We start from the raw sequence: 10,879 nt of genomic DNA, 5'->3' as shown, positions 1-10,879 counted from the left end.
CAAAAAAAATTCCAGTAAATAGTTCTTCATTTATCCATTTTCAGTCTAATAAACAGATATAATTTAAGAGAAAAATAAAGACAGTATACATAATATTTTTGCACACAAGCTTCCTGATAGATCCTAAACCAGGTGTAAAGGCTATTGGAGAACTTCATTCTCATTTAGCCCATTGTTTGCTTGGTTGTTACTTCTTCAGACTTGTTTGAATTATGAGAACATCCTTCATTTTCTAGTTTGCACCTTAATATTTTGATATATTCTTTAGATTTCTTTCTTATATTATGAAAGTCTTCAGCGATCCATATTTCTCTATACTTTACATAAGTGATTAACATATACTTTTGCCTAGTTTTTCTTCTTTTAAGAGCTCTGCAGGTTTATAAAGGTTTGAAAGTTGTTCTTTGGTCATGAAGGGCCACACACTGGATCTTGGTTTGTCCCTGGGTTTAAATATAAATGAGGTGTTTTCTTGTTTTATGACAGGTGGTCTATATGTCTATGTATAGAGTTATGAAAAAAAATCAATTTGTACTGCTTTTTGGTCAACCTGTGTTAAATTGACTTGACAATAGTGTTTAACTATTGTCAGGCATGAGGCAGCCATTATACTGTAACACCCAGTTTTACCAGTAGAGCACAGCAGATTTTAATTTTGATTCATGGCCATTTCACTTCAAAGGTTTAACAGGAGCTCTGAGCTGGTTCAGGAGACGCGAGCCAGAGTCACATGTTCATGAGATTTTGTTTTATCAGACACTTCAGTTATGTTTTCTTCCTAAACTACTGAAAAAGACACTATGAATGTGTCCAAGGGGGAGGAGCAATAATTAAAATACAAAGCTTTGTGAAAACTGAAGTCAACTATTCAAGAACTCTGGTCACCTGTCCTTGCCAAAGGTTTAATTCCTCCTTGTTTATGTAATTTAATAAAACACAACTGTAAAATGCCACTGTTATTTTAGTTAAAAAAGAAGTGTTTATTTCCTGTACACAAGTTGCCATATTGCTTTAATAAAAAAGATTCAATAACTACTACTAATTCAGTAACTACTAACAGAGAATTATCTTTATATTGTTAGAAAAAAATAAAACAGTTACTTAATAAAATTTAACTTTTGTGCCATGTCAGCAGCTGCCAGTTGTTTATTTGGGTGACAAAAAGCTTAAACTCTTCAGTCTCAAACACAAACTTCCTGCAATGAAGGTTTAAAGACACTGATTGATGCTCTGGCTTTTTTTAGGCTGAGGTTGTGGTTTAGTCTTTATTCTTTGTTTTCATCAGTGAAAAAAATGTGCGCATCGGTTAGCCACAACCAACCCAGAGCCACACAAGGAAAACAGATGAGGCTAATGTTTATAAATCTCACAGGGAAACTAAACTGTTTGTGGAATAAGATCAGCATTCAAAAAAAAAAAAAATACAGTAATTTTACTTAGGACACAAAACTACAGGAAGATTTCATTAGATAGGTGTGTATAGGGATTTAATATAAATTTAAAAACAATGCATTTTGTGAATTACGAATCTAATTCAGTGATAAAAAAGAGGTAAAAAAAGAAAAAAAATCTGTAACATGTGGATGTCCTCTGGTCTGAGGTGCTGGGGCGGACCAGTTAGAGACCAGCAGCTGGATGTCAGTGGTTGGACTGGTGGGCTACTTCAGTGAAGAGTAGACGACGTCTGGCTCTGGTTTAAAGTCTGAACACAAACACACACAGTTCAAACAACAGGAAACATGATTACAAGCTTTGTAGTTCAATCAAGACCTCCAATCTCCACCTCTCTGCATCACACACAGTCCCAGTTCAGACTTTACTGGGAACCAGCTGAGATACAAATCACAGAGCTTCCATACTTCAACTGCTTTTTAAGATTTCCATGAGAAAGCTAGAAAAGTATATCACAAAATCCAACCTACCCCATTTATCTTCGGTTGTAATCAGACAAATAATATAAAAGTGTTTTCAGTTAGTGGGGTCATCGGAGGGCTGGAGGTTATCCCACCTACCATATGGTGGCGTACACCCTGTAGAGGTCACTAGTCTGTTGCAGGGCTAACACAGAAAGACAGACAAGTGAATTACCACGTTAGTGAGAATCTCAGCTTATAGATTTGTGTCCAATATTGCGTACCTTTAGTGTCTCCACTAATGTTCCTCGGGATTTTATTAGCCGCTGGACGTTTGTGTATTTGGACAACATCTTCATATTCTCAAAGACTCTTGCTGAGCATGAAATCCACGTCCGGCAAATACTCCAGCATCTATTGGAAAACAGGCTTTTTGTAAAGGGAGAGAAATGTAACTTTCACATGGATTCGGTGGCTTTTCTGGGATACATTATTGAGAAGGGTGATCTGAAACCGGACCCAGCTAAAGTACAAGTGGTGCTCGAGTTGCCAGTGCCCCCGAATCGCTGACAGCTCCAGCACTTTTTGGGGTTTGCTAATTTTTACCGCCGGTTTATGAGACTTTAGTAAAATTGCTCTGCCTCTCACCAGGATGACCTCTCCCAAGGTTCCCTTTCAGTGGGACCAGTCAGCCCAAGAAGCCTTCTCTCGTCTAAAGGACCGCTTTGCCACTGCCCCCATTCTTCGTCAGCCTGACCTCAGCCAACAGATTGTAGTGGAGGTGGACGCAACTGACTCCGGGGTTGGGGCAGTCCTGTCACAACGGAGGGATGTTAAGCTCCATCCCTGTGCATTTTACTCCCATCGCCTCTCGCCAGCAGAACGCAATTATAACATAGGGGACCGGGAGCTGTTAGCCATAAAGTTGGCTCTGGAAGAGTGGAGACATTGGCTAGAGGGCGCCGCACAGCCGTTCATTGTCTGGACTGACCACAAGAACTGAGAGTACATATGGTCGGCCAAGCGCCTTAACTCCTGGCAAGCCAGGTGGGCTTTGTTTTTTACAGGTTTTAACTTTTCCATCACTTACAGGTCCGGCTCGCGGAACGTGAAGCCAGATGCTCTCTCCCAGCAGTTCACCTAAGCGGAAGAAGAGTCGGACCCTGTACTGGTGCTTCCCCCCTCCTGTACTATTGGGAGGATAACCTGGGAGATTGAGTCACTCGTCCATGAGGTGCAGCGAATGGAGCCTGACCTAGGTACTGGCCCACCTGGGCGGTTTTTAGTCCCGGTCTCTGTCAGATCTCTGGTTCTGCAGTAGGCACATACTGCCCATTTTTCCTGTCACCCTGGGGTCCACCGCACCACATTGTTCATTTGATTTTTTTTTGGGGGGGGGGGCACACACTAGCAAAGGACACCAGAGAGTATGTGACCTACTGCACCACCTGCGCTCAAAACAAGCTCTCCCACCAGCTTCCATCGGGATTACTTCACCCGTTACCCATGCCCGGCCGCCCGTGGTCTCATATCTCCCTTGACTTCGTCACTGGACTGCCCCATTCCGCAGGTAATACCACTATATTAACAATAACTGATCGATTCTCCAAACCACCTGGAGTGACCAGCTCACGTGGATCGAATATCCACTAATAACGCACCTGTAGCTTGTCACTGTTTCTGGACACTACTAAAGGCAGCAGCTCAGAGCCTCTCATCGCTGGAATATTGAATTACCACGTGATAATCCCGGTTTATAGATTTGTGTCCAATATCGTGTACCTTTAGTGATTGCTTCCCTTCCTGTCTTCAGATACCCAGATCCTTCCTGTTGGGGCGATCGTGGCTCAAGAGTTGGGAGTTCGCTTTGCAATTGGAAGGTTGCCGGTTTGAGCCCCGGCTTGGACAGTCTCGGTCGTTGTGTCCTTGGGCAAGACACTTCACCCGTTGCCTACTGGTGGTGGTCAGAGGGCCCGGTGGGGCCAATGCCCGGTATTGTATAGAGCTTTGGGGTCCTTAGGGACTAGTAAAGCTCTATACAAATTCAGACCATTTACCATTCCCTGCAGTTTGGAGGATTGAGCGTGAGTGTAAGCTGAGAGCGAGAGCGAGTGTGAGGAGCGGCTGAGACCCCACGAGTGTGGAGCACCCGTCCCTTTCCCCATCAACCTGTGGACCCGTTGGAGCCCTTCCCAAATCCCTCACTTTGTAAATAGCACTTAGTGTTCAATAAAGTTGAAGACTGTAAATGTGACCCGCTGCCTGCGCTTGAGTCCGACCCACTAGCCCTGACAGATTAGGCTTAAAACTTTCCTTTTTGCTGAAGTATATAGTTAGGGCTGGATCAGGTGACCCTGTGTAGGCTGCCGGGGGATTCCCATGATGCATTGAGTTTTTCCTTTCCAGTCTCTTTTTCACTCACAATGTGTTAGTAGACTTCTCTGCACTGAATCACACTTGTTATTAATCTCTGTCTCTCTCTAAGAGCATGTCTTTATCCTGTCTTCCTTCTCTCACCGGTCGCAGCAGATGGCCCCGACCCTCCCTGAGCCTGGTTCTCCCGGAGGTTAAAAGGGAGTTTTTCCTTCCCACCATCACCAAAGTGCTTGCTCATAGGGGGTCATATGATTGTTGGTTTTTCTCTGTATCTATTATTGTATGATCTACTCTACAATATAAAGCTCCTTGAGGCGACTGCTGTTGTGATTTGGCGATATAAAAAAAGAAAATTGAATTGAATTGAACTGAATTTATAAAGTTACACAACTGCACAGTTAATTCACGTTATGATTATATTTACAAAATACCATAGTTTGTCTTGTTTGTAGCATTTTATTTAGTTGTATTTTACAACTAAATAGTTGTACAAATCCTTAAAGGCCGGGTTGTGAAAATATTGTCTGACATTAAACCGGTCCGTGGGGATCAGGTTAATGTTTAATGTTGGGGACTTCTCGTGTAATGTATACGGCTGGTCAAGAAATGACCGTGCTAAGATCCTGTGGGACATCCTGATACAGACTACAGACAGATGGCTAAGGAAGTCCTTAGTAAAATTATTATTCAAAAGCACTTCAGTAATGACATTTAAGATTGCTCTTTTAGATGAAAAATGTTATGAGCCTGCATTTCAGTGCCTTAAATAACAGTCTTGGTGCAAACTGTCCTTTGATATTTATGTTTATTAATATGCTTGAGGATACATAAGGTACAACAGTAATATATAAAACTATATATACAATACAAAATCTCGTTGTTTTGCCTTTTACACTGAAGAGCTAATCACCACAAGAACATATTAGTCCTCTTATGAATAAATAAGAAAACAAGATATGAAATAATTCCACTGACTTGATACATTTGACGGTATAAGAAAATATGATGTCAAATTAATCACACCATCAATAACCAATAATAATTATTAAATGTAAGAAGCCCCTAGTCAAATATAAACAGTAAGCTATCTGTAAAGATAATGCATTCAATAACAAGCCAAAGTATGATCAATCAGTACAATTACAAGTGATTACTGAAATTATTTTCATGCATGTTCATACAAACACAGGATATCACTGTATTTGGCATGCCTTCATTTTCACTGCCACACCTGTCACACCTACTACAGCTCCCACTGCTCCTCCCACTGCAGTTCCAATTGGACCTGCCAGACTTCCTAAACCAGCTCCAACAGCAAATCCAACTGCAGCTCCAGAAGTAGTTGTAGCACTCGCCAGCAGAGCATTAAAGAACCTGTTATTTCTCTCTGCCTGACTTCTTGCTTCTGCAATCTTCATGCTCACATTTTCATTAAGAAGTCGTCTCATCTCATCTAGAATGGCTCTTTTAGCCTCTTTGAACATCTCATTGGTGAAGCAGCTTCCTCCATTTCTGTGAATCATTTGATGGATTTTTTCCAGCAGCTCTCTGACCTGAGAAGGATCCTTGTCTCTGTTGTTAAAAACATGATATCCTCCATAACACTGACGGACGAAGTCACGGACATCTTTACTCTGACCAATCAGTTCATTCATGGAAACTCCCTCCTCCATATCATCCCCATGGGTGAACAAGGTCATGGTGTAACATGCTGCCTCTTTCCCAAACATGTCCTGAAGCATTTTCACTGTTTTCTGTTCTTCTTTGGTGAACCTACTTGGCTGGATGACAACCAGGAACACATGAGGACCAGGAGCAGCAAAGGAGATGCATCTGACGATTTCTTTCCTTACTCCATCTTCAGTTAGCCTGGTGTCATACAGACCTGGAGTATCAACTACAGCCATGGTTTTATCTTCAAATTCTCCTATTTCCTTCTGACACTCTGATGTCAGAGAGGAAAAAGACATTTTGGATTCAAAAGCTTTTCTTCTTAAGATGGTGTTTCCTGTAGCACTCTTTCCAACTCCGGTTTTCCCAATGAGCACAATCCGAAAATTTACTTCATCTTTCTCCAGGTCCTGTTCCTATGGTTCTTGATCCTTTGGTTCTTGTTCCTCTGGTTCTTGTTCGTCTTTTACCTGCTTCTTTAATGCTGTTGGAGAATGTAACAAGGACGTTACTGACATTGTAAAATACAAATGACCAGTTTTATGATTGTGTATCAGCACGTCTTTTTAAGCATAATGCTGCTGTATATCAGACAAAGGAAAAACTGAATGATTTGTTTTATTTGCAGACATAACGCAGAGCTGACATACTGTGAACAAGCCATTGTAACTAGGATGAATCAGGGAGAAATGTACTTAATTAAAAACAAATTTGTGGTGCCTACTGACTGCCAGATAGCAGCTCCAGGTCACCCATCAGCATCTGCCATGCTCACCAGTGAGGTTTTATTTGTTTTATTCTGCCTGTCTTTAAACCACCTCTGTATCATGGTCCTGGGTTTTGGACCCTGAATCTTGTGTTACGGAGTTTGAATCTGTCAGAGATTACGATCACCTTGCGCATCTCCATCTGAAAGTGGGATAAAAGGGTACAACATCCTTTTTATGGATAAAGTCATAAAGACTCTGAATGTGAGTTTGCTAGCAGTTAATACTTAATACTAATCAGAATATAAATAGGTATAAGTTTAACCAATATAATGAATGAGAAATGTAGAGAGAATTAAAATCATTCTAAAGTGTGAATCTTTTGGCCCAGATTCTACAGGAAGGATTTTTTCTGCAGGCAGGATGATATACTTGTTAGCACATTTCCATCTCTATCTTTAACCACACTAACCTGCTGTACATCCTTTCCAGCTCAATCGATCTGCTAAGCCAGTCGATATAAGGCCTTATCTCCTTCCTTAGTGTCTAACTTCACATGCAGTTCACTATAAAGCTTTTCCTTTGCTACCTTTGCAGTACTGCTGTCTACTTTTTTCATTTACCTGACTATCCCACTTTTTCTATTATCCTCTTTACTTTACTTTACTTTACTTTCCTGTCCTGTCCTGTCCTGTCCTGTCCTCATTCCACCATCAAGACTCCCTGTCTTATTTTCTCTATCCTCAGTCTTTCCATCATAAAGCAGAAAAAACCACAGCAGTTATCTTCCTTTATCATTTATAGTCCCTATGTTCAAGGTCCCTATTTTCACCTCCAAACTCCCCATTTTGCTACACAGTGGATGTTTAACTGTACTATAACTAGCCTTGATGTTGATGTTAATATTCTACATGCAGAATAGAGAATGAAATATCACATCGAGCAATAAAAACATATACATTATGTTCTTCAAATATTGTAATACATGGTAGGAAACTAGAGGATTAACATGGCTTACAGCACTACAGGAGGGAGTCTGTTTCTCCTGTAAAACTGTTCCAGACAGTGTGAGGTACATGATGTTTGACTGTGAACTTCAACAAGCCTGAGCAAGCCTGGTAAAATGGTACGTACAACATTTACTGAAGTGTGGCTGAGTTATCTGGTGTTTTCCATTTCCCCGTTTACCCTTTTGTGTGTAGCTTTTGTCTCCCCTTAATTCCTTCTTGTGTTGTACTCTGTTATCTTCTGGTTTGGATTTTGTAACTGGTTGCTGTTTGGATTATCTGTTCACGTTAATGGATGTTTTTCTTTTGCTTTATTAACTCTGTGTCTGGGTCCACATTATAAAAACCATGACACTCTTAAGGTATATTGTGATCAATATTTATAACAGTTGGTCCCTGTGACCACTGCGACTTTGGCCCCTTAGAAATTTATAAAAAAATAACTAAAAAAAAAAAAACCCTTGCAAGGAACCTAGGAGTGATTTTCAACCATAATCTAACATTTGATAAATATATTAATGTTGTAATCAAAACCAGTTTCTTTCATCTTCAGCTGTTTTAGAGACTCTGAGAGAGCTATCCATGCCTCAACTACTGTAATAGTCTTTACTCTGGTGTTTGTCTGTCATCAGTTTGCCGTCTGCTGGTTCAAAATGCTGCACCACGGCTACTAATTGGAACACGCCAGGAAGACGACATATCTCCCATACTGGCATCATTACACTGGCTAAAAGTTAGTTTTCAAATTAATTTTTAGATTTTATTATTTAGTTTTTAAGGCTTTGTACAGGTTAGCACCTTCATTCCTTTCTGATCTTTTAAATGGGTACACTCCTGCAAGATCACTGAGGTCTGCAGATCAAATGTTCCTGGCTGTCCCGAGGTCCAGATTAAAGCACAGAGGAGATCGAGCCTTTGCTGTGAATGCTTCTAAACTGTGGAACAAACTGGCCCTTCACATCAGGACCTCCCCAACATTGGAGACTTTGAAAATCCACTGATTTTTAAATCAGAATGAGTTTGTACTAGTTTTAGTTGTCTTATTTCTTACTCAAATCTTCTCATTGTATGCTTCTTTTCTTAACTTTTAACATGTCTCCCTATGTTTTTATTTCTTTTGATTATCTTAAATGTACAGCACCTTGTTCAACATTTGTTGTTTTAAAGGTGCTACATAAATAAATTTGACTTTGACAAAAGAAAGGGGAAAAAAATGGCTCAAACCTTCCACCCACACTGTTTTTTGTGCCAACACTGAGTTTTTGAGAAACTGCCACATCTTTGCGTTCTATTTTATATCAGACAAAACCATCTGACATACAGTGGACATTTTATAAGCCAGTTACAGTGTGTGGCAATCGAACACACTATCCATTTGCTAATTGGAAAGCACTTATTCTAGGGTGTCTTTGTTTGTGTACTCTTCAGAGATTCAGAATACAAAGTTAATGCACACCTGTACTCGGTGTACATTAATATAGACTATTACTGTAGCACATCTCCAGATGCTATGTCACATTTCACACAGAAAAAAAGACATACAACATCTTACACTTGTCATTCTGACAGCAAAACCAAACAAAGTGCATTCAACTAGGCGAGGCTTGAGCTGAAAAGTGTACAGTGAACCTTAAATGTATTTACTTAAAGAGTATGATATCTACAAATGTACTTACCAACCAGAGCAACCTGTTCTTTTATATTGTCTTCCATGCTTTAATTTTTTTCCTCTTACAGGCAGATAGTATGTGAAGCGTCACTCTCGATGTTCTGCTGTTGAATAGTTTTGTGTCACGGCTGGGGAGCAGTCGTGTGGAGTATTGAAAAAGGATCCAAAATGCAGGTACTGGCTGGGGTGCGAGTGAGTGTTTATTTACAGCGGTGATAAGGTGACAAAAAACAGGAAGAGCAGAGCGGGGAGTAAACAAACCTAAACTGGGAAAAACTAAAGAACAAAACTTAAACCAGACACTCACAGGAGGAGGAGCAAAATGCACAAAGAGAGATGGCAGAGAGACGCAGAATGAATACCGGGTAACACAGAATCATGCAGACTGACATGGAATTAAACAGACGACGCGACAGAGAGCACAGGAACGCACAGGGCTTAAATACACAGGGAGTAATCAGGGAATGGGCCACAGGAGGGAGATACAGCTGGGAGAAATTAGGCTAACGAGACAGGGGAGAGGTAAAACTGCACACACTGACATGAGACATGAACGTTCAGAATAAAACAGGAAACTAACAGACAGAACCAGACAGGACACTGAACTTGACAGGCGGACTTATAAGTAGACACAATAACACCATGGACAGACAGAGGGAACACAGAGAAGTGGGAGCAGGCAGGCAAAGAACAGAAACCTAACAAATGGCAAAATCACAACAGAATACATACTCGGAATGAACAAAAGCATAAGGAAACACAAAACACCGAGTCCTCAGACTCAGGACCATGACATTTTGTTTGCATCTCACCTTTGTGCTATAGTCTGCTTCTACTCCCTTCCCCTTAAACATAGTTCCCTCCCCCTCTCCCATAGTTGGGCAGGGATATATGCACGACTCTCTGTAGTAAACTACACCAAAAGAAACTCAGTTAAAAATGTTTCGGTAAAACAAAACAAACAGCTGTTTAGATATTCTTCTACAAAACTGCAAAGACTACAGTTGAGATCTTCAGGTAATCGTGCTCTTGTGTATTAGAAATTATTTTCTAACACAAAGCTTGTGTTTGTTGTTCATAACAAATATCTCATTCAGTCAGGAGTTCTATATAGAGCTTGTCCAGAAATGTCCAACCTTTACAGTTTATAGAGTGCTAAAACAGAGTTTGCATATACGTGCTTTTGCTAACAGTAAATCATCTTTGTTCAAAGATATAGTCAAAATATAAGTCTAGTTAATATGATGAATGAGAAATGATTTCTGAGTAATGAAATGTAATGGGACCTGACCACCTCACGTTTTGCTGTGGTTTGATATCTGTTTGTGCTTCTGTGCTGGGGTGGTATGTACTAACCAAGGATGCAAACATGGCACAGCCCAGATCTTGTCTGAGGCCTTTAGTTCTTGAACAGGATAAGTAAGAAAATGTTCAGAGAAAGTCTGACTTTAACATTTATGATTTAAGTAATTAAATTGTACTGAGTATATTAGACTGACTAACAGAGATATGACGTGTAAAAGTGAGAAAAATTATTCCTATTTGACTAAAGAAAAACAAAAATGGGTAGGGGAGACCGGGGATAGTTGTAACGTG

The 10,879-nt window shown here is 40.4% G+C and overlaps 1 protein-coding gene and 1 long non-coding RNA gene across 2 annotated transcripts; both read right to left on the bottom strand.

Moving 5' to 3' along the window:
• Nucleotides 1-1,659: 1,659 nt before the first annotated feature.
• Nucleotides 1,660-4,197, bottom strand: LOC120437667. The gene is made up of 3 exons (XR_005611331.1): nucleotides 2,138-4,197; nucleotides 2,013-2,058; nucleotides 1,660-1,702 (listed from the first exon to the last, which is right to left on the bottom strand). It is a non-coding gene; the product is annotated as an uncharacterized LOC120437667 (long non-coding RNA).
• Nucleotides 4,198-4,860: 663 nt separating this feature from the next.
• Nucleotides 4,861-10,158, bottom strand: LOC116324035 (GTPase IMAP family member 9-like). Its single transcript, XM_039602387.1, has 2 exons — nucleotides 10,096-10,158; nucleotides 4,861-6,316 (listed from the first exon to the last, which is right to left on the bottom strand). The coding sequence occupies exons 1-2, from the start codon at nucleotides 10,156-10,158 to the stop codon at nucleotides 5,423-5,425; spliced, it is 957 nt and encodes a 318-aa protein (XP_039458321.1). The 3' UTR covers nucleotides 4,861-5,422.
• Nucleotides 10,159-10,879: the final 721 nt, after the last annotated feature.

The sequence above is a fragment of the Oreochromis aureus genome, linkage group 3, assembly GCF_013358895.1.
Source record: "Oreochromis aureus strain Israel breed Guangdong linkage group 3, ZZ_aureus, whole genome shotgun sequence".
NCBI classification, from domain to species: Eukaryota; Metazoa; Chordata; class Actinopteri; order Cichliformes; family Cichlidae; genus Oreochromis; species Oreochromis aureus.
The sequence above is the reverse complement of the archived record's forward strand: the minus strand, read 5'-3'. Positions and strand labels throughout refer to the sequence as shown.

Bases quoted from the DNA above. Each gene is read 5' to 3' on its own strand.
- LOC116324035 (XM_039602387.1), bottom strand. From the start codon at position 10,158: ATGGGAGAGGGGGAGGGAACTATGTTTAAGGGGAAGGGAGTAGAAGCA. The intron at 6,317-10,095 runs GTGAGATGCAAA...CAAGAACCATAG, and splicing joins AAGCAGACTATAGCACAAAG to GAACAGGACCTGGAGAAAGA.